This window comes from Balaenoptera ricei, chromosome 5 (genome assembly GCF_028023285.1).
Source record: "Balaenoptera ricei isolate mBalRic1 chromosome 5, mBalRic1.hap2, whole genome shotgun sequence".
Taxonomy (NCBI): Eukaryota; Metazoa; Chordata; class Mammalia; order Artiodactyla; family Balaenopteridae; genus Balaenoptera; species Balaenoptera ricei.
The window spans coordinates 141,688,380-141,710,298 of record NC_082643.1 but is presented as its reverse complement, the minus strand read 5'-3'; the positions used below and the strand labels follow the sequence as shown (position 1 = coordinate 141,710,298).

The following is a 21,919-nucleotide window of genomic DNA, read 5'->3' as shown; positions in this document are numbered from 1 at the left end:
AAGAAAGAGCAGCCTGCTCCCGTGCTGCAGCCCAGGTGTCACCTCTGGGGGCTGTGGCTTTTCACCTGTCCGCATATAAGCGTTCAGAGATGAGTGCTGGGGTCTCCCGGGCTCGGCAGTTCTGTGGCCCCCGCGCGGCTCGGCTGTACCCACTCTGCCACCTGCTGGCTGCCTGAGTCCCGGGACTCGCCCAGCCACCTGGCTTCGCGTCTGACCCGGCGTCGCCTCGGGGCTTGACAGTGAGCTCTCAGTGGGCTCCGGTCGCTGCCTTTTGGCCAGTGGCTCTGGGGACTCCCCCTCTGTCGAGCGGGCTGACTGTGAGAAGACGGCGGCTGTCATTAGGTGGGCAGCCCCGGGGTCCCAGGGTCCCCCTGCGGGCGAGTGGTGACTCTCTCTCCTGTGCAGGCTCTGCGAGCGGGACCCCTACCAGCTGTACCAGCGGCTGGAGCAGCAGGCCCGAGAGTACGTGCTAGAGATGAAGGTCCGGCTCCTGCGGCAGCTGTCGGCTGCGTCCAGGGTGAAGTCGCCGTCCGCCCTGCAGGGCCCCCCGCAAGCGCACCAGTTCATCTCCCTGCTCCTCGAGGAGTACGGTGCCCTGTGCCAGGCGGCGCGCACCATCAGCACCTTCCTCGGCACCCTGGTGAGTTGGCTACGTCCCCTGCCCGGGGCGGGGGCGGGGGGGTCTGGAGGCCCGGCGCGCCCCTCCCCTCCTCCGAGATGTGCAGGCGGGGCTGGGGGCCTGATTCCTCTCCTCTTTCTCTCCCCTCTGGACTTGGCTGCTGGATGAAAGCGGAAATACTGCTTGGGGACCTTGGGGCCTGGGGGCGCGGTGTGGGGACCGTGTGAGGTGAGGGCTGGAGTGGGTGACAGTAGGAAGGAGACAGAGGAGTGGCTGTGCTGTGAATTCTGCAGATGGGGGCTGTGTTCTCAGGGGGAGTGCAGAGCATGGGGACGGCAGGGCACCTGTGTCCCCCCCCGGCTCACAGTCACTGATCTACTCGCCAGCCCAGCGCTGGGCTGAGCGTAGGTTATAGAACCACATAAGATGCCGACCCTTGGGGGCGGTCTCTGACCGCCTCAGAAGGGAAATGACCACAACTGGGTGGGCGGAGGCCTCTGGTAGAAACTCAGTTCCTGGGCCTGGTCCTCGACAGCCTCAAGCGCACCTGCCGGCTGGAAGGAGGGACAAGCCGTCTTTGCTTTCTCGACTTACTAATAGTCTGTGGAGTTTCTCATCATCACTCAAATTTTATTATTAAGTGAGACTTCATTGGGCTGGTTTTGGGTGCTTTCTTAGTGGTAAAACTGCATTTTAAAACAAATGCAGTGACCAGTGGTTCCGAAGGTTTTAAGCGTAAGGTCTTTATGTGACTCTAAAGTCGATAGACCTCGATAGAAAAATTAACCAGTTTTGCAGGTAGTTTCGGGGGGTTCACGGAGCTCCTCAAGCAGCATCACTTCAGTAGAGCGTTGCCGTTCCTGCAAGTGAGTCCCGAAAACCTCGAGGGAAGCACCCGCCGTGAGAAAAGGAGCGGGTGAATGCATGGGCGGGCGGTTACCCTGTTCAGCACCGAGCCTGAGGGGCTGACCCCCGGGCGTCCCAAGCAGCACCCACCCGCGGCTCACTGACTGCCTCCCTGTCCTCCAGAAGCCCAGCTCCCCTGCCGCTTGCTCTGTGCCAGCACTGGCCTGAGCCTGGTGCACAGAGCAGTGTGGAGAGCTGCTGCAGCCCCCCAGCCAGCCAGGGCCACCTCCGCCTCACCCTCCTCGGCCGCTTAGAGCGCATGCCGTCTTCCTCAGCCACCAGAAAATAACGTGGGCCGTGTTTACTGAGCATCAGCTCTAAGCTCAAAATACAGCTGTTTGGTCAGTGATCTATTTCACTTTCTTCGCACGTGGAGATACTCACTTTGGTTTCCAGTGAGACACCACAGCAGTAACCTGGACTCTCCCTTCCTCCAAGGGAGACAGCTGAACTCTGGATAACACAGGCTAAAACAAGGTAGAATCTTTTAAAACGCATTGCTGCGTTGGCATGAAAGGCAAGAAGCCTTGGAGGGAAAAACAAATCGAAAGCTGGTGGAATCCTGAGAAAGTCATGTGCTCAGAAGCCAGCATTCCCTCCAAAGATTTCTTCTCGTCCTGGGAGATAGGAGGTACAGCCTAGCTCCAGCACATAATGCTGGGACCTCAGATGATCACAGCCTCTGTGAGGGGGCAGGAGAGACCCTGCCCACAGGAGGGACAGCAAGGGCCTGTGCCGAGGGTGACCTTGGCAGGGGTTGGGGGCTGTTGATGTGATGTGAAAACCCCCAAGCCTAGAAGTCAGTGAGTCGGGCAACACGCAGATCCCCTCTGCGAGCTCACTTCATCCCATGTAACCACTGTACCGCTGTCACACCTGAGAAAACTTATGGTGATTTCTGTGCGCTCAGAAAAAATGTCCCAGTTATCTCAAAAATCTCTCTTTGTGTTTGGGGTGTTCAAACCGGATTGAGAACAGTTCACAGATTTATAACAGCGTCTTTCTGGGTCTACCCCATGATCTGAGCAGGGTAAGAGTTGACAGAGCCGAGGTGAGATTAACTTCCAAGTCCGTGTCTCAGAGTCTCAGCATTTTTGGACTTGGACTCCTTTCAGTTTAAAAACTGAGAGCCCCAAATAGCTCTTGTTTGTGCAGATTTTATCTATCAGTATTTACGGTGGTGAAATTAAAACGGAGAAATTTAAAGATATTCATTAAATCACTTTTAAAATAACAGCTCATTGCATAACATAAACAGCATATCTCTAAATAAAAAAAACTGTTTTCCAAAACAAAACGTTTAGTAAGAAGAGGGGCACCGTTTACATGTTTGCACATCTCTTTAGTGTCTGGCTTAACGGAGGACGTGTGGATTCTTATTACATCTGCTTCTGTGCTCCGTCTGTCTTCATAGGTTGTTTTGGTTGAAGTTTTTGAAGAGAATTGGGCCTCCCACAGATACGTGTTTGGAAGAAGAGTCTCATAGACTTTTCCGTTTGTTGTGGATATTCTTCTTTGAGAGAATACACCAGAGTCGCAGTGCTTCTTAACGGTTAGCTGCAGTGTAGGACCTGGAGCCGTGTCACTGAGCTGAGCCGGCTCTGCTCCGTCACAGCCCACGGGTGTAGCTCACACTTCAAGTGGCTTTCCAGCATCAGGCGTCGGTCGTGTGGAAAACACTGGTTCACTGAATGAGCCACACAGATCTTCCTGAAGATATTCAGTGTCACGTTAGGCAGCACGATATTCAATATTAAAAATGGCCTTTGTCACCATCCCTGCGATCCTCATCAGAAAGATCTTTAAATGTGGAGAAGCTTCAAGGCCACAGTGGCAGATGTAAGATTCCCAAAGTTCTGGTTTTTGCTTGAGAGCTCAGATTTTGGGATTGGCCACAAGTGGGGTCAGTTGTCCTTGAAGCAGCAAGCTCACTCACCGTGCACACCTTGCCAGCTCGTGCTGTGCTCACTCCCTTAGCCTCTCTGGAGACAACCCCTCCTGCCCTCCTGCCCTCCCGCCGCCGCAGGGCCACGGACCATGTCAGGGCGTAGAGAGGCGTCTTCAAACACATGCCTTTCCTGGGAAATGTGCTCGTGCCCCCGGGCATCAGACCGGCCACAGGTTTTCTAATGATTGTAAACACTGAAATAAAACTGGGACCAAAGTTAGGCCTCCATTCACCTAGGAAATGCCTTCCCAGGCTGTAAGAATTGTGAAATCTGAATTTCCATTTATAAGGCCAGAAGAATCTTGAGTCTCCAGCTGTTTTCTCAAGCTCTGCTGCAGGACTTGACTGTACACACTTCCTCTTTCTTCTTCCAACCCCCAAACACCTCCCTGCAGGTGAAGTGAGAAGTGAGAGTGGTTTGGGTCGAAGTGCCTAGGCTCAGGTCATCCGGGAGCTTTTTCTTTGGCCTCCGGCTGGGGCAGCACCAAGTCTTTGCCGACCCCCGGGTCTCGTCTCTCGTAGCAGCTGTGACAGCACCCCCTGCCCCCCCCGCAGACCCCGTCCCCCCAGGCCCAGGGCATGTTGCTCAGCCTGTGTACACTGTTTCTGGCCTGTGAATGGGGCACGGCAGCACCAAGTTCAGGGTTCCTGTGGGCGCTGATGAGTTCGCATGTGGGAAGCACTAGGAACCAGGCCTGGCCCACGGGAAGTACTCCTTACTACTAGCCTGTGTTGTCCCGAGTCGATCTGAGGTTGTGAAACGAGTTTGGGGTCTGCTGTTTCTCTTGCATGACTCACCTGGAAGTATAATTTCAGATTTCATAAAAAATGCCAAACATCTTCATAAATCGGTCTTTACCTTTATTACCTTTAGTTAATGCGAGCCCAAATCCAGAGCTGTGGTCCCGCCCGTGCAAGTATTATAACTTAGTGCCCAGGGTTGCTCACAGGCTGGCGGGCAGGGACTGTTGACTCTGTCCCAGAGACTGACAGGGGAGGCCAGGCAGGACCTCGGCCCTCCTGGACGCCTTCCCTGGACCCTCTCTCATCTGGCTGAGGGCCTAGTCTGGCTGCTGCCTTAGCTCCTTCGTCATGGAGGCAAATCATAAATCAGACCGTCGCCACTCCTCTGTCCCCTGGGGACTCCCAGCAGTCAGGGACCTGCTGCGCTAGTCTCTGTGTCCTCATGCTGGCACCGCGCCGGTGCAGAGTGGTCTCTGCTGAAGTGTGTGACACATGTCCTTTCCTCACTGCCTCGGTGGCTAAAGCACGTTCTTAAAATTATGTGCTTGTAATCAGGCCTCATTCCAGGCCTTGGGCCTAGTTTTTCGGTTCCCAGGCCCTGGTCTTCTGCCCCACCCAGCTTTCCTGTATCGTAATTGCTCCGAGAGATGCTGCGTGTGAAACAAGAATGATGAAATTCAGACCTGGGAGGCCCTGGTGTTTTGGCAGAGCGTGCAGTGAGGACAGGTGCTGGAAGCGCTGGCAGAGTCGGGGGTTTGAGGCTCCCTGCAGACGTCGTGGGTGCCCTCCCGAGTCTCCGTGTGGGCCTCCAGCACAAGCAGGGGGCTGCGTGCGGCTCGCAGAGCAGGTGTGCGTGCGCGGTAGGGCAGGGCCACGCGTGCTCCACAGCGTCCCGCAGCTGTGTGCTCGGGAACAGGAGCTGCTCGCCCCAAGCTGCCCTCTCAGCCCCTCCGTCCACCAGTGATCAGGGCACAGGGCAATGGAATCGCCACGCGTACATCGTGTCCTGACATCTCCAGGTGTCATAATTTCAGCTCAGTTGGGCTATGCAGTAAATAGGAACAGACCAGTACAGGGGGTGGCATGAGTCACCTGTTCAGAGGGGACTGGAGTGTGGTGCCCAGTGAAGCCTCTCCAGACTGTCGGTCACTCAGGTGAGGAATGTTTCCCCAGGTGCAAGGTGGTGCACCACGAGTGGTGTGCGTGTGACTGACAGACGGACGTGTGGGTTTACACGCACGTGGTTGCGGCCAGAAGCTGTTGAATGTGAACGCTGCACGTGGGGAGGTCGTGGTGCTGTCTGCCCCGGTCACCCTGTTCTCTCTGGAGGTCACTCGCTGTGATGGCCAGGATGCTTCCAAATGTTCAGAAGTGTTGTTCAGAAGGAAGTGACTGATGAGGTTGCCCATGGTTGCCAGGGAAAGAAGGAGCAGAGCTTCCACACAGCATCTCTAGCAGGGAAGTTGCTGTGTCTGTCGGAACGGGAGACTTCTCGAGACAGGCTCAGGCACGATTGTCCTTCGGCATCAGAGGATCTGTATGCGTTTATTTAAGTTGTTTGAGAGGTAGGGCGTGCAATACATTTGGGAGGCATGGTTATGAGAAATGGCTGCCGGACGTGTACGCTGGTTTCTCTTTTTTCTGTCCCCTCGTCTGTGTGCGTCTTGCCGCCCCTTTGTTTTGTGTTGAGCCATTTGGAAGGGAGGCCGGAGGCACAGGGAGTAGCAGCCCCTCCTGAGCAGAATGCTCTGGGCCTGGTCAGAGGGCTGTGGGTTTGGGGGGCGGGGGGGAGAAGCCCTCCTGGGAGTTTGTCAGTCTTTGATTGGGTGTGTCTTCTGTGTGTCTATCTAACTAGGAAAACGAACACTTGAGAAAGTTCCAGGTTACGTGGGAGCTGCACAACAAGCACCTCTTTGAAGACCTGGTCTTCTCGGAGCCGCTTCTCCAGAGCAGCCTGCCGGCGCTGGTGTCGCAGATCAGGTACTCGGCCTCCACCTGCACGTGTCCTGCTGGCGTGACGGCGTGCTCCCGAATGCCACTGCACGGGCAGTTCTTGCCTGAAAATTACCGGGCTTAGGGGAAAATACAGTTTGGGTAGAAAGCTCAAAACCCAAAGAGTAATACGATTGAACTTTAAAATAATAAACCCAGTATCATTGCTACTAAGGTTTAGCCTCACAGATTTCTCCTGAATGGGGAAAAGCTGTGGTAAACATAGCAGTTCACTTGACAAGTCCCAGGCTTTGCCAGGTGGCTGTGGTGTGGTCTGTGCTGGCGCACTTGGGGGGCAGGGGGAGGGCTGGTGGTGCTAAGGGGCTCCGGGGCGCTAGGGGAGGGATTAGACACACTGTCAGGTCTCTCAAGCATTCGCTTCGCATCGTGGCTCTCATGGCTTGGGTTCTTCTTACTGCTGTAGAGCTTCCGTGGGGCTTCATCAGGTGTGCCAAGCCCGGAGTCCCAAGTACAGCCTCGGGTCACTTGCCCTGGTGAGGGGGAAGGGGAAAGTGCAGCCGGGGGTGTTTGCTCCGAGGTGGCTTGACAAGTTGGGCCTCTCCTTGGATCTGCTGTCCCTGTGCTAGAGACCCAGGTGTGAGCTACCTCAGCCCTGCAGCGGGTGATTTTGTTCCTCATCTGCTTACCACCTGTGAACAGATTCCCAGGCTGTAGACGCATCACAGAACAGCACAGACTGTAGTCATCTTGGTTTAAAGGTCCACACCAAAATATGGTTGGGCCAGATTCGCAAAGAAGGGTAATTATTTTCACGCCAGTATGTTATTGTTGCAGTTAACTTACACAGTACTCACCTTTTTTTTTTTTCCCCTCGAAATCCATGTTTCAATCCAGTCTTTGTTTCCTGTATTCCTAACTCCTATTTGAGGGGTCCTAGCTATTCCCACTTCTCACCCTTACCTCCGGAGCAAGAATAACCTTAAAAGCAGCTAGGGAAGGAGGACTGGGGCTAAGGTGGTCAGGACAAAGAGTTACTGGTGTGGCCCGCACCCTGCTTCCAGCATCTCCCGCACCACCGCCTGCTTCCCACCCACCCTGACAGCGCCGTTACGTTCCATGGTGGGTGCACAGAGACGTGAGTGTCCTAACCGCGACCCTCATGGAGATTGTGCCCAGTTACGATGCTCAAATCCAGCAAGAGCACTTTTTATAAAAAGACATGCATCTTGTGTGTGCGTGGGGGGGTGGGGGTGGGGTCCTTATAGCAGCATTCCAGGGTATTTAGCCTTTTTTTTCTTTTTCTGGTGAGCCAGGGAGTTTGATGGGCCTCTCATCAAACCGTGGGTGGGTGGCAGAAACCTGAAATGTGTTATAAAGCTCCACTTTTTCCTGTGCCCTGGCTCTGGCTTTCTCATCTTGCTCATTGCGAATGGTGGTCAGTCTCCAAAGATCAGCAGTGTTTTAGAGTCTTCGGTGTTAATCCTGGGGTCAGGCTGCAGAGTTGCTCTCAGGAGCGGGTGAGGGACAAGGTGCTTGGAGATGGGGATGGAAGCTGGGGAGAAGGCAAGCAGGGCGTTCCCCAGGAGTCCGGGGCGCCAGAAGGAGCCATTCCTTCGAGTTCCCCAGGAGACACCTTTGTTGGGCCCAACAAAGAATAATTCAGATTTGAGCTTGTAGTTTACAGATACCTATTTAACAACTCCTAAAAATTTTGTGACAACTTATATACAAACGCTACCCCCTAAAGTAATGACTATGTCTGTGGCACACAAAATCCATAGTTGTGAGTATTGCAACACTGACACTTTTTGTCTCTGGGCCTGCATTTTGTTTAACTTTATTATAAAGTAAAATACAGATACAGAAGACTACACAAAATAAATGTAAGCTGAATGGATTGATAGCAGGTGAACATCCCTTAGCCCCAGCCCAGCGTGCTCACCTAGAAGCAAGTCCGTCTGCGTGGCCCACTGGGCACGGGAGCCTCGCCCAGAGCTGTCACTCAGTTGGCTTGCACAGCGATCCCGTAACTCCCTGTCTTACTTCTCTCTCTTTTTGTTTTTTTGGCCGCACTGTGCGGCATGCGGGACCTCAGCTTCCCGACCAGGGGTCGAGCGTGCGCTCCCTGCAGTGGAAGCGTGGAGTCTTAGACCACTGGACCGCCAGGGAGTCCCCCTTTCTTTATTCTCTTATTACTCATGTGCATTCCCATAGTCTTGCCTGCTTTTTTATTTGCTGTAGTTTTGTTTTTCTTTTTTTAAATACAAATGATCTACCCAAAGGTTGACTTCGTTAAAGGAACTGACTTAATTTAGGAAAGTTATGTCTCTGTTTTTTAACAGCTTTATTGAGATAGAATTCACACACCATATAGTTCACTAGTTTAAAATGTACAATTCAATAGCATTAATTACATTTATAACGTTGGGCAACTGTCACCACTATTTGCAAAACTTGGATGTCACCCCAGATAGAGACTCTGTCACCGTTAAACACTGACCTCCACTCCCGGCCCCTTTTCCTCCGTGCCTTTTGAGATTCTTTTTTTTTTTTTTTTTTTAATAATTTTTTTTTCCATCTTAACCATTTTTTATAATTCTTTATTTATTTATTTTTGGCTGTGTTGGGTCTTCGTTTCTGTGCGAGGGCTTTCTCCAGTTGTGGCAAGCAGGGGCCACTCTTCATCGCGGTGCGCGGGCCTCTCACTATTGCGGCCTCTCTTGTTGCAGAGCACAGGCTCCAGACGCACAGGCTCAGTAATTGTGGCTCACGGGCCCAGTCGCTCCGCGGCACGTGGGATCTTCCCAGACCAGGGCTCGAACCTGTGTCCCCTGCATTGGCAGGCAGACTCTCAACCACTGCGCCACCAGGGAAGCCCCCTTTTGAGATTCTTTAACGTTCATGCCCCCACCCCTATCCACTTTCCCTTACAGTTTACCCATTAAAGAACCAGCTCCGTTTGTCGTGTAGCGACGCCAGGGTCTGGGTCCTCCAGCAGGCCAGGCCACTGTCTGTGCTGCCTGAGAGTTCGTGTGAAACCAGAAGCTCTGTCAGACTCTGCTTCCATCCCTCTGGCAAGACCAGGAGCCCCATTGTGTCTCCTTATTTGTTGTGGTGGTTTTAGTAGCTATTGCCCAATTTCGTCTTTAAGTATATTGATATATTCATTGTTAGGGGAATGTTTAATTAGGCTTGTAAGTAAACGTACCTGAACTGATTTTATCTCATTTTCCTTATCACTTATTGTTTCACATAGACAATAATCATAATCGATATTACCAGCTGTTAACCGTCATGTGTTTGCAGAGTGAATATTTAGGTAGTAACCTGCCTGCTGACCCATTGATGCTGTTGGCCCTGAGGACACGTCCTGCAGTCTAGCAGCTCCCTGTTTCCTCTCTGGACTCCAGCCCTGTGCCTACAGCTTGTGCTCTGAGTGCCCCACCACGAAAGTCCCAGGACCCCCGGCTGCTTTGCCCTCCACTGGCTCTAAGTAGAGTCTGTGGCGTAGGACAGGAGGAGAGCGGTTCTCACCTCGGGCAGGAGCGGGAGGAGAGCACGAGTTCCCTCAGCCTCCATCCCAGTCTTCTGGGTGGCCTTACGGGGAAGGTGGGGTTTGCATGAAGAGGGGAAATCAGTTTGTGAGGAGCAGGGTTGCAGAGGCAGGGGTTGAGGAGAAGACCGCTGCCTCGTGGGCTGCTGTGCTCTCAGGCCTGGGGGCGCCCACGTGCTGTGTGGAGCCAGGGGGGCCTCGGAGAGGCACTGGATTCTGGGTCTTGAGGACTTTTGTTTCCTGGGGACAGCCCCAGTGTTTGAGCCAGCCCCATCACTGCATGGGTCGCGTCGTTCCATTTCCTGGCTCTGGGCTTTCCTGCACAGCTTTTCAGTGACCCTGTTTTCTGCGTGCTCCCTCCTTGAAGTGATGGAGCCGTTGTAGACGGCTTCAGCAAATATGAGTCCACTCGCACGACGTGCGTCTTCATGCAGTGGTCACCAGGGTGGAAAGGCAGGTGTCTGCACCCATGGAAAAGTTCTTGTTTTTAAAATCGCTATTGTTTATTTTCATTATAAAATTATTAGATTGTCATTGCAATAAAATTCTGAAAGCAAAGGAAACCCTGAAGAGAGGTGGGTACCATAAACACAACTGGGTGCTGCTTCCAGATTTTTTCCAGTGTCCACGCCTCCCACACATGTGCATCTTTACACATGATGACGTAGTCCTTTCTTCACTTAACGTGGGAGCATCTCCATTTCAAAACATACGTCTGTAAGTGCATGTGTGTCTGAGTCTGAGTGTGAACAAGCAGGTGTGACGTAGTCTGTAATGACAAGCTTGTCTGGGGTGGTATCACCGATCCCAGTGGGTAACTTCCAGCTCTTTCGTGTGAACAGCAGTGATTACTAAGCCTGCACATCATCTTTGTGCTCCTGAGCGATTGTAAATGTTGCCTTTGATTTTGAAATTCTTTGTTGTGAGGTCTTTATCACCGCTGCTTTGGTTCAGATGTTGACATGTTTAGGTATTGGGAAAAGGAACGGTGTCTGAAGATAAGCTGCCTGTGAGCCTGCACCCCTCCCCCACTCTCCCGCTTCTCCTCTCCCGTGCCACCGTCCTCTTGAGAAGCCCAGGTGTTTACCTCTATTTGTGTCTTTTGTTTTCTGTTTATTTTCTCATCTCCCATCTTACCATCTTTCTTAACAAGATACACAGAGTAAATGAAACTATAACTATATTTTTTATTGAACTGAATTTCCTGTTTTACTTGATTTGCAAACCAGGTCCGAATTTTGTATTTCTCAGTGAACGTTTTGTTCTCTCTGGGTCAGTGAATCTCAGTAGGGAAAAACAGTTTACGACCCCACATCTAGTGAACTGAATCTCTGGGCCTTAGTCTTTTTAGAATAGCGTTACTCACCACTCATTTTTTTCTTAGGAGCTGTTGCTTCCTGGAGCTGCTTCTCTAGGCCAGACTCTGTCGTGGGTGCCTGGGCTGTGTGCTTAACTCACCCCGCACAGCAGCCTCGTGGGGTGTGTGGTGGTGTCCCACTTGCCACCTCGGGAGGGGAGATGATGGCCAGAGTGCTGAAAGGCCTCTCTCCCCAGGCTGGGGACCACGACGCATGACACCTGCAACGAGGACACGTACAGCACCCTGCTGCAGCGGTACCAGCGCTCCGAGGAGGAGCTCCGCGGGGTGGCCGAGGAGTGGCTGGAGTGCCAGAAGAGGATCGACGCCTACGTGGACGAGCAGGTGGGTGCGCGCCGCCGGGACGGCCGCGAGGAGCCCGCCGCGAGGGGCCGTGTGCCCAGGGGAGGCGTGCGAGCGGGGGCTCCCAGCTGCTGCTGCACCGGAGGGGACGCCCAGCCACGCCCGCGGGGTCAGCTGCCGGTCAGGTCCCTGCTGGCCTGGGTGCAGCCACGGTCACGGGCACAGGCTGCTGCCCAGACTCGGTGCTGCCGGCGGGGGCCTCTGAGGCCTTTGGAAATGGCTGAGCCTTGTCGTGTCAGGACCCGTTCACTGAACACTGGCCACACGTGAGCTTCAGAGCCCATTCTCCACGCGTCCCTAAGCGTCTCGAGCGGGAGCGCAGACACGAACGCCCACGGCTGTGCTGGGCAGGCGGCCTGCAGGGCTGGAGGAGGCTGGAAGGCAGGCGCTGCTGTGGGGACGGAGCCCGCGGGCAGGGCTTCCGGCCGGCGTCCCGGCCAGCCAGCCCGCCTTTCTAAAACCCCCAGGAGGGTTGGGCAGGGGAGGCGTTCAGCGTGGACCTTCTCCAGGGTAACGCAGGGCGTGAGGAGTAATAAGGAAACAGTGACAGAGCTCGGTGTTGTGCTTTTGAGGCTGTAGGAAAGCAGCACCTTGGTTCTGGCGTAAGGCGGGTGGTGGCGCAGTGTCTGCCTGGGATCCTGGGTGCCGCCTGGCCGCTGGCTGTGCCGCTTCGTCTCGGCGTTGCCATCTGAGCGTGGTGAGGGGTCGGGGAGAAGGAAGGGACTGGCGTGTGCCCACGTCACTGTTCGTTCCAGCCTCGCTCCGTGTTTTGTGTGGCAGTTCTCTCTCTGCAGCCTCAGGGACCGTCACTGTAAGTAGTCTCTCATTTAGAACCTCGGAGAACGGTTCTGACCATATTCTCCCGCGTGATACTGGCTTTCCCCTCTGTCAGGTGCGCCTTGGTAACGTGACACAACTCAGCGCTGTTGAGCTGAGCTCGTCTGGGCAGGTGGCTCCGCCGGCGCCGTGCGCTTGGCCTCTTCCACAGTTGCTGCGTGTGTAGCACGTGGCCTCGGGAGCCACTCTGTACCTGGCACACGCTCCCCGCTGTCCCGGGGTCCCCGGGGCACTCGTATTCTCCAGCCGTGGCTCGTCGCTGACCACTGACGCCTCAGCTTCGGCCGCTGTGGGGGCAGGGCCGGCCCCAGGCTGCTTGACTGGCCTGAGTTTGGCCAGTGTTGGCACGGGGTCCGGTAGCCGTGACCCCGGCTGCCTTCCAGCTGCCGGCCCTGTGCGTCCTGCACCTGGACCTGCAGCCAGCTCGTCCCCTGCGGCCTTGTGCCGCCGGGCAGCCGGCCGCTGAGCCACTCAGAGGCAGAGGAGCGGACAGCTCCCTCCCCTCTGCTGCCTGCACGCGCACCGGCCCGTTTTCAGGAGTTTGCTGTCCGGGTAGTAGAGGGAACAGGAGCCCGGAGGGGAGACTGGTGCGTGGGGACAGGGGCTGTTGCCTGTTCCTCGGGGGGCTCTGGACTCAGGTCCTGCGGAGGACCCGGAGGGGCATTTGGCGCCAGGCCCTGCCCAGATTGGTTGTGAGCCTCGTTCAAGCCTTTCCCCTCCCTGGGCCTTAGTCTCCCACTTGTGAAATGACAGGATCAGATTAGGTGACATTTTGATTTTGTTTGAGCCTTTGTATTATATAATTCTGAATCAGTTTTGTGTGTGTGTGGTTACTAAAAAGCAGGACTGCAGCAAATAGTCCCTTGTGTTCTGAATTGAGCTGCACCGAGCCGGTTACTGGGTTACCCTTAGAGGAAACCCCGTGTCAGTTAAGTGAGGTGGTTTATCCAGAGTGCAAGGGAGGGGGGAGAATTGGGAGCCCTGGTTTCCCGGGACATTGGGGCATCAATTCTCTGTGAAGGAGGGACCTTCAGAAAAAAATCAAAGACGCCAGCCTTGCCCCGGCTAAACTCTTGTCGTCGGGGCCCAGGCTGATGATAGAAGAAATTTGATGAGGCATTCTTGCTGTGAAAGAATGAGCGATGTGCGAAGGCTTCTCAGGGAGAGAGACGTGTGAGAAACAGGAGCTGGGCTGGGATGCTTTGTGGGAACCCGCGAGGTTACACCACCTGCTAAGTCTCTGTCCTGCCAGCTCGGCTTACAGGAAGGGAGGACTGCATTAGGTCACGGAACCCCTGTCCCCAACATTAGGCTGAGGAAAACAACCCCGTCCAGCCGGCTGAGGATGCGTCTGCCCTCACCAGGGGTGCTGCTTGCACTGCCCTCGGTTTGTCTTCAGGGTCCCTGGACTAGGAGACGAGGGGGGCACCGTCTGTGTGGACACCCTAGAGCCTCCCATGCCATGTGCCGTGTCCCCTGAGAACCTCCTGGGTCCACGTGGACACTGAACTGCTGCAAGGACAACAGCAGACAGTCCGTCCAGACGGCGCCCCCGGCAATGTTTGCTGTGGGCCTGGCCGGCGACACTGGCAGCTCTGCTTTGGGCCCCTCTGCCACCCCGTTAGTATCTACAGTAGTAGCAGACGTGTAGAGAGAAGCTGGGTCCTGGCGAATCAACTGGAGGGCGGATCAGATGCTGAAAGATTGATGGGCAGCAGTAAACAGACTGTCACTTGGAAGCCTGTGCTGGGGAGGGTCCTAGACAGAGTTCTGGAGTCCAGATGTGAGGGCTGCGCTGTCTGTCCTCAAGGCGTCTCCGAACAGGCCAGACCCCAACAGGAAATGGCGGTGCAGCCTCAGGAACTTGGGGCAGCCCCTGTCCTCAGTGCTGTGAGGAGGTCTGGAGAGAGAGGCCTCCAGCCCAGCGATTGAAGTCTGACCCCAGGGAGAAGCACAGGAAGACAGAGCTGCCCCCTCCCTGTTAGAGGAGACGTGCAGAAGTGAATTGACAGCAGTCTTTTTTTTTTTTTTTTTTTTTAAGTATTTGTTTATTTATTTATTTATGGCTGTGTTGGGTCTTCGTTTCTGTGCGAGGGCTTTCTCTAGTTGTGGCAAGCGGGGGGCGCTCTTCATCGCGGTGCGCGGGCCTCTCACTATTGCGGCCTCTCTTGTTGCGGAGCACAGGCTCCAGATGCGCAGGCTCACTAATTGCGGCTCACGGGCCCAGCCGCTCCGCGGCACGTGAGATCTTTCCAGACCAGGGCTCGAACCCATGTCCCCTGCATTGGCAGGCAGATTCTCAACCACTGCACCACCAGGGAAGCCCAGTCTCTTTTTATTTAATTATTTATTTTAATATTTATTTATTTGGCTGCACTGGGTCTTAGTTGCAGCAGGCGGGCTCCTTAGTTGCGGCTCTCCGGCTCCTTAGTTGTGGTATGTGGGCTCCTTAGTTGTGGCATGCGAACTCTTAGTTGCGGCATGCACGTGGGATCATCTAGTTCCCTGACCAGGGGTCGAACCCGGGCCCCCTGCATTGGGAGCGTGGAGTCTTAACCACTGCACCACCAGGGGAGTCCCAACATCGGAATCTTAGATGTGGCTGGACTAGGTGACCTGTGAGGTCCCCTGCATCTCTGGCCCTGACAGTGGGGCTTGTTGAACTTTGTGTTTGATGCTGAGTGCTACTCGGGGAGTTTGCAGAGTTCCATAGTGGGGCAGTGGGGAGACGCTCGTTCGTGAGTACAAGTGCAGACGAAGGCCTGCGGGCACGTAAGCAGTGCTGGTCCTCGTGTCGAGCAGGGGGCTTGCCGTCTGTCGCAGAGGAGCCTTCAGTCTGGAGTTTATCTGAAGGGGCTTCCACTGCAGCTGGCGGTTCCTTCTGCAGAGATTGGTGCCATCCACTAGAGTGGGGGGTCTAATTTATCCCTGACTTTTCCATCATGTTTTGTCAGTGTAAGCTTCTGATGATATCAGTAACTTGTGATCTTATTTAGATGATGTCAGAAAAACGGTGTAACTAAAATGATAATTCAGGTGAAGAGAAAGAAGATAAATGATGACTTACTGCGCAGTGTGCCAAGCGCTGTGCTGAGCGATAATCTCCTTGCTGCTAGGGGTATATTAGGGATATAATATATTAGGGATATAATACACAGTAGTATCACTGCTGTCCTGATGAAAATGGGGTGTGTGCCAAAATAACAATATACACGTTTTTTCTAAAAGGAAAATACAGTCTTAAAAAGTAAAACTGAAAGTGAATTTATTTCTTTAAAAATACTTGTTCTTATAGCTATAAATGTTCACATTAAAAAAGAAAGATCTCGAATCAACAACCTAACTTTGCAGCTTGTAGAAAGAAAAAAAAGATAAACTAAATCCAAAGCTAGCAGAAGGAAGGAAATAATAAAGATTAGAGCAGAGGTAAACAAAGACAGAGAATAGAAAAACAGTAGAGAGAATCAGTGAAACCAGAAGTTGGTTCTTCAAGACAAGAAGAACAGCAAAATTGACAGACCTTTAGCTTATGGACTAAGAGAAAAAGAAAAAAGACTGAAATTACTAAAATCGGAAATGAAGTAGGGACATTACTACCAGTCCTACAGAAATGAAAAGAATTACCAGAGAGTACTTGAACCATTGTACACCAACAAATTGGATAACCTAGATGAAATGGACAAATTCCTAGAAACAAAGAACCAACCAAGACTAAATCATGAAGAAATAGAAAATCTGAATAGACTTATAACTAGTAAGGAGATGGAATTAGGAATCAAAAATCTCCCAACAAAGAAAAGTTCAGGACCCAATGGCTTCAAAGGTGAATTCTAGCAAACATTTAAAGAAGAATTAATACCCATCCTTCTCAGACTTTTCCAGAAAACTGAAGGGGAGGGAACACTTTCTAACTCATTCTATGAGGCCAGCATAAGTCTGATACCAAAGCCAGACAAAGACACTACAAGAAAAGAAAACTACGGACCAGCATCCTTTATGAATATTGATGCAGAAATCCTTAACAAAATACTAGCAAACAGAATTCAGCATATTTAAAGGATTATACACCATGATCAAGTAGGATTTATTCCTGGAATGCAAAGATATTTCAAGGTATGAAAATTGATTAATATAACATACCAAATCAACAAGGAAAAACCACATGATCATCTCAGTTGATGCAGCAAAAGCATTTGACAAAATTCACCGTCGTTCATGATTAAGAACACACAACAAAATGGGAATAGAAGGAAACTACCTCCATATAATAAAAGCCACAAATATAAAAAACCTATAGCAAACATCATCCTCAATAATGAAAGATTAAAGTCCAAAAGGGGGGGGATATCTGTATATGTATGGCTGATTCATTTTGTTGTGCAGTGGAGGCTAACACAACATTGTAAAGCAACCATATCCAATAAAAATTAATTTTAAAAGAAATGAAAGATTGAAAGAAAGCCTTTAATCCTCTGAGATCAGGAACAAGGCAAGGATGCTTGCTTTCACCACTTCTATTCAACATAGTACTAGAAAAATCTAGCCACAGCAGCTAGGCAAGTGAAAGAAATAAAAAGCATTTAAATTGGAAAGGAAGAGTAAAACGATCTCTGCAAATGATGTGATCTTATATGTAGACAATCCTAACGACTCTGCAAAAAAAAAACTGTTAGAATTTAAAAACTGTAAGTGAATTCAGCAAAGTAGCAGGATACAGAGTGCACACACAAAAATTAGTTGCATTTGTACATACAAACAATGAACAATCTGAAAAGGAAATTATGAAAACAGTTTTATTTACAATGGCATTGAAAAGAGTAAAATACTTAGGAATTAACTTACTCAAGGAGGTGGAAGACTTGTACAATGAGAACTACAAAACATTGCTGAAAGAAAATAAAGAGGGCATAAATAAATGGAAACACATTCCTGTGTTCCTGGATTGGACAACCTAATATTGTTGAAACGTCAGTAGTACCCAAAGTGGTCTACACATTCAGTGCAATCTCTGTCAAAATCCCAATGATGTTTTTTGCAGAATAGAAAAACCCATCCTAAAATTCATATGGAATCTCAAGGAACTCAGAATAGCCAGAACAATCTTGGGGAAAAAAAGAACAAAACTGGAGGACTCACACTTTTGATTTGAAAACTTACTACAAAGCCATAGTGATCAAAGCAGTGTGGTATTGGCATAAAGACAGACATATAGACCAGTGGATACAGTAGAAAGCCCAGAAACAAACCCTTGCGTATACGGTCAGGTGATTTTTGACAAGGGTGCCAAGACCCTTCGATGTGGAAAAGACAGTCTTTTCAACAAATGGTGCTGGGAAAATTGGGTATCCACCTGCAAAAGAATGAAGTTGTACCCTTATCTAATACCATATGGAAAAGGTAACTCAAAGTGAATCAAGGACCTAGGTGGAAGACCTAAAAACGTGGAAGAACCTTAAACACATTACTCTAAGTGAAATAAGCCAGACACACAAAAAGACATCCTGTCTGATCCCACTCACCTGAGGTCCCTAGAGTAGGCAAATCCATAGAGACAGAGAGTAGAAGGGTGGGTGCCGGGGGCCAGGGGAGGCGGGCGGTTATTGTTTAATGGGGACTGCGTTTCAGTTTTGCAAGATGAAGAGAGATGGGGATACCACTGAAATGGTTCAGATGGTTTATTTTATGTTACACGTATTTTACAAGAAAAAAAAAAAAGCATTCTCTGTCTTTTTACAGTGGAAAACCATCCTCTTTCACTAAAGCAACCCAAAGGTGCATTCTTATTTTCATTCACCTGTCAAGGAACTATGATGCCATTAATACCAGTTATGGAAATCGAGCAATTTTAGTTGCATCCAGGGGTTACCAGTCATTCTAGAATCCTTGGAATGGATATCAGTCTCTTGTAATCAAGTAGCATTTTAGAAACTACATAGTAATGCAAGATTGCAAAATGTTGCACATCTGTAAAATAATTAGTATTCACAAATAAGTATGGCCATGGGGAGACAGTTGACAGCTTTGAAATCCGTTGTTCTTGTTTGCTTTTAAAAATTTATCCTTTATTTGTTGTGTGACACATATATAAGCCTACAGGTACCCAAATGTTCCACAAAATTAATCCCAGAGGCTGCGAAGAGAAGGTCAAAGAGGAGGTTTCTGCTGATTATATTTATCAAACCGCTCTGTACTGACCTCTGTAATAAGATAAAGAAATGACTACTTTTTCTAGCTCATTTTAAATCATTTTTAAAATTTGCAACAGTAATAGTTACTCACGAAAGAAAAATGTTTCTCCTGAAAACTGCAGGCCCACGTTACGTAAAGGGAGAATTAGCACCAATACTGACTCTTCCCATCCAAAAATATGGCATGTATCTCTTTTTTTAGGTTGTCTTTTATAGCCTATATTATGGTTTTATAGTTTGTACATTTCTTACTGAATTTACACATAGGTGTTTCACAGTTTTAGGGACTATCATGAGTAGCATCTTAAATGGTGGAATAAATTTTCTAAGGAGTTATTGCTGGTCCTTATAGGAAAGCTGAGTTCTGCTTTGTGTCCAGTCATCTCACCGTGTTATCATCTCTCAAATAGTTCTGGAATTGATTGCTTTGAGTTTTCTAGGAGACCATGATATCGTTTACAAATAATAATAGTTTTGTCTTATCCTCTTTATTAGCATTTGAACTTTGTGTTTTGTTTTTTCACTTCAGCTAGAATCTTCAAAGCGTCATGAGTAAGGGTGTTACTAGCAGCAGTTCCTGGCTTTTGTGGAACGCTTTGGAGGTTTCACATTAAGTCTGATGCTTGCTGTACAAATTTTTGATACTTTTTAGCAAATTAAAGAGCCCTTCCCTGGTGGCACAGTGGTTAAGTATCTGCCTGCCAATGCAGGGGACACAGGTTCAAGCCCCAGTCTGGGAAGATCCCACATGCCGCGGAGCAACTAAGCCCGTGCTCCACAACTGCTGAGCCCATGTGCCACAACTACTGAAGCCCATGCGCCTAGAGCCCATGTTCTGCAACAAGAGAAGCCGCCACAATGAGAAGTCTGCGCACCGCAACGAAGAGTAACCCCCGCTTGCTGTAACTAGGAAAGCCTGTGTGCAGCAGTGAAGACCCAACGCAGCTAAAAATAAATAAATTAAATAAATTTAAAAAAAAATTTTTTTTAAAGCAGGAATAGACATTAAATTTGTATGTTTTTTCTCTTTTTATGTGTTTTTGTATGAATTAGATTAGGCTTCCTAATTTTGAGACATCTTGCATTCCTGGAATTAAACCCTACTAGATTATAATATATTATTCTTTAATCCATTATTAGGTATTTTATTTAGGATTTTTATATCTGTATTCTGAGGTATTACTGAGTTTTCATCTTTGAGGTCTTGTTTGTTTTGTATAACGGATAATTATGCTAATCTCATAGAATGAATTGAGAACTTTCCATGTTTTCCCAGTTTTTAGGAATAGTTCAACTTTCCTGTTCTACAAAGGGTTTGCATAGACCCCACCATGAATGAAACTTTGGGGCCTGGTTCATTTTTGCAGGGGAAGGAACAAGGACTCAGTATCTTTTACTGCCTTTTCAGTAAACATTGTGTTCATGAACTTACTTGGGGTTTTCTACTTCTTAAGTGAGTTTTACAAATTGATATTTGCCTGGGAAGTTATCCACATCATTCATATAAAGGGGTGGGCTTAAGCTTGTGCTTACAGGGCAGCTGATGCAAATGGGTGCATGATGGCTACCGGAGAATTCCCCTGCCCCTAACTTCACACTGTAGTGAGAGAGCACTTGCTCCCCTCAGAGGAGGCCGGCCAGTGTTCCTGGTGTCCCAGCTGTGCCCACAGCCTGCCCTCTGAGCTGTCCAGCTGTCGAGAGAGGCCAGAAGTCTAGATTGTTAGGTGAAATCTCAAAAGCTTTTTCATGTTGGCTCAGCTTGTAAAACACATTGTGCAGGGCCAACAAGATAGCCGTGAGCCACCTGTTTGCAGCTATTCTTTAGATATGAAAGGCATAAATTGTACAGATGTTTTCTCTTGTGGTTTTAGAAAATCTTTGTATGTGTCCGTGTCCTTTCTCACTCCTGCTATTTTTGTTGTTCCTTTCCTTCCCTTGTTCGGCCTGGGAGGAAGTTCAGAGAACAAACTTTTGGGTTTATTGATCACGTTTACTTCTTGGTTTTCCAAATTTCAGCTTTTACCTTTAATTCCTTACTAGTTGATTTCTTGTTTCATTTTGTTTGGGCTTCTTACATTGAATGCATACTTTTCAGGCTTTTTTTTTTTTTTTGTTCTATTCTCTCATAAATGCCACTAAACTATACATTTTCTTCTACATCTTGGGCTCATCTTATACAATTTGATTTGTGGGACTTTCCTTGTCAATTATTTCTAAACAGACTGTAATTTCAACTTTGGTTTCTTCTCTAATACTTTTAAACTATTAAAAATTTTTAAGTGCATGAATTTGATTTTATTAAGTTACTCTTGTTTTATTTTGGAGGGTTTAACGAGCAGTTTTTGTTTGTTTGTTTTAATTTGAAGATCTAATAGGCCATTTATTAGGTGGTTCATGAATCCAACAGCATCCCGTCTAGCAGCTGGGAGGGCGCTCCCGGTTGGTAGTGTTGTCTTCCCTGTAGGACTGAATATATGCCCCCTTCCTTTTTTTTTCTTCTAATAATTTTGAAGATATGTATCCCATATCCTTTCAGTGGTTAATTTACAAGAATACATTTATATAAACACCAAGATTTAATCATTTCATAGCCTCCTCCTTCAAATAAGGCAGTGCCTTGAGCCCATTCTTAATTCCCTATTCCCCTCAATTTCTTTTTAGTTGTGGTAAAATCTACATTACTCAAAATTTACCACCGTAACCATTTCTGAGTCTACAGTTCATTCGTACTGAGTGCGCTCACATTGCTGTGACCGTCACCGCTGTTCAGCTCCAGAACTCTCTCATCTTCACAAGCTGAAGCTCGTGCTTAAACAGCGGCCCCCGCCCCCTCCCCCCCGCAGCCCCTGGTGCCTGCTGTGGCACTCAGGATGACGTCCCCAAGGCTCACACTTCACGTGCAGGGCCCCTCGTGGTGGTTCAGTGAACTGTGACTGTCCACTCACCGCATTGACAGATCCACCTCTGATATGTTCATTTCTCTTTAAAATCTGAACTCCTCGCTGTGTTTTTCATGCAAGAAAAGTATTTGTGATGATTTTGAGCGAGTCATGTGAGGCGCTGAGATCGAGTATCAGGTAGCGTTTCTGTAGTGCTGCAGCTTCTATCTGCAGACGCGGTCTCTCGTATATATCATTTTAAAAAATCTCCCCTTGAAAATGTCCAGGGTAGCTCTTGCTGGTACTAAGACTTTTTGTTTTTTACATCCCCCATGAATTAGATGACGATGAAAACGAAACAACGCATGCTAACAGAAGACTGGGAGCTTTTTAAGCAAAGGCGCTTCGTGGAAGAGCAGGTGAGGCTGTGGGCCAGAGGGGCGGCTCACGGGAGTGGGAACTGCTCTCTGCGGGTGGGCGGCTCCCAGAGGCCAGCGCTTCAGCACCTCCCTGCGTGTTCTGCCCGCTGCTAATGGCAGTGGTGTAAACTGGCTTTCCTTCCGACTTCCTTC

General features: G+C 49.7%; 1 protein-coding gene across 3 annotated transcripts in view; it reads left to right on the top strand.

Moving 5' to 3' along the window:
* Positions 1-21,919, top strand: part of FAM193A (family with sequence similarity 193 member A) — a 173,475-nt gene that overhangs the window by 101,856 nt on the left and 49,700 nt on the right. For all 3 annotated transcript variants that reach the window (XM_059923728.1, XM_059923727.1, XM_059923729.1), the window contains 4 exons: positions 406-640; positions 6,073-6,197; positions 11,278-11,425; positions 21,689-21,766. In XM_059923728.1, coding sequence (XP_059779711.1) covers positions 406-640; positions 6,073-6,197; positions 11,278-11,425; positions 21,689-21,766 — 586 coding nt within the window. The remainder of the gene's footprint in view (positions 1-405; positions 641-6,072; positions 6,198-11,277; positions 11,426-21,688; positions 21,767-21,919) is intronic.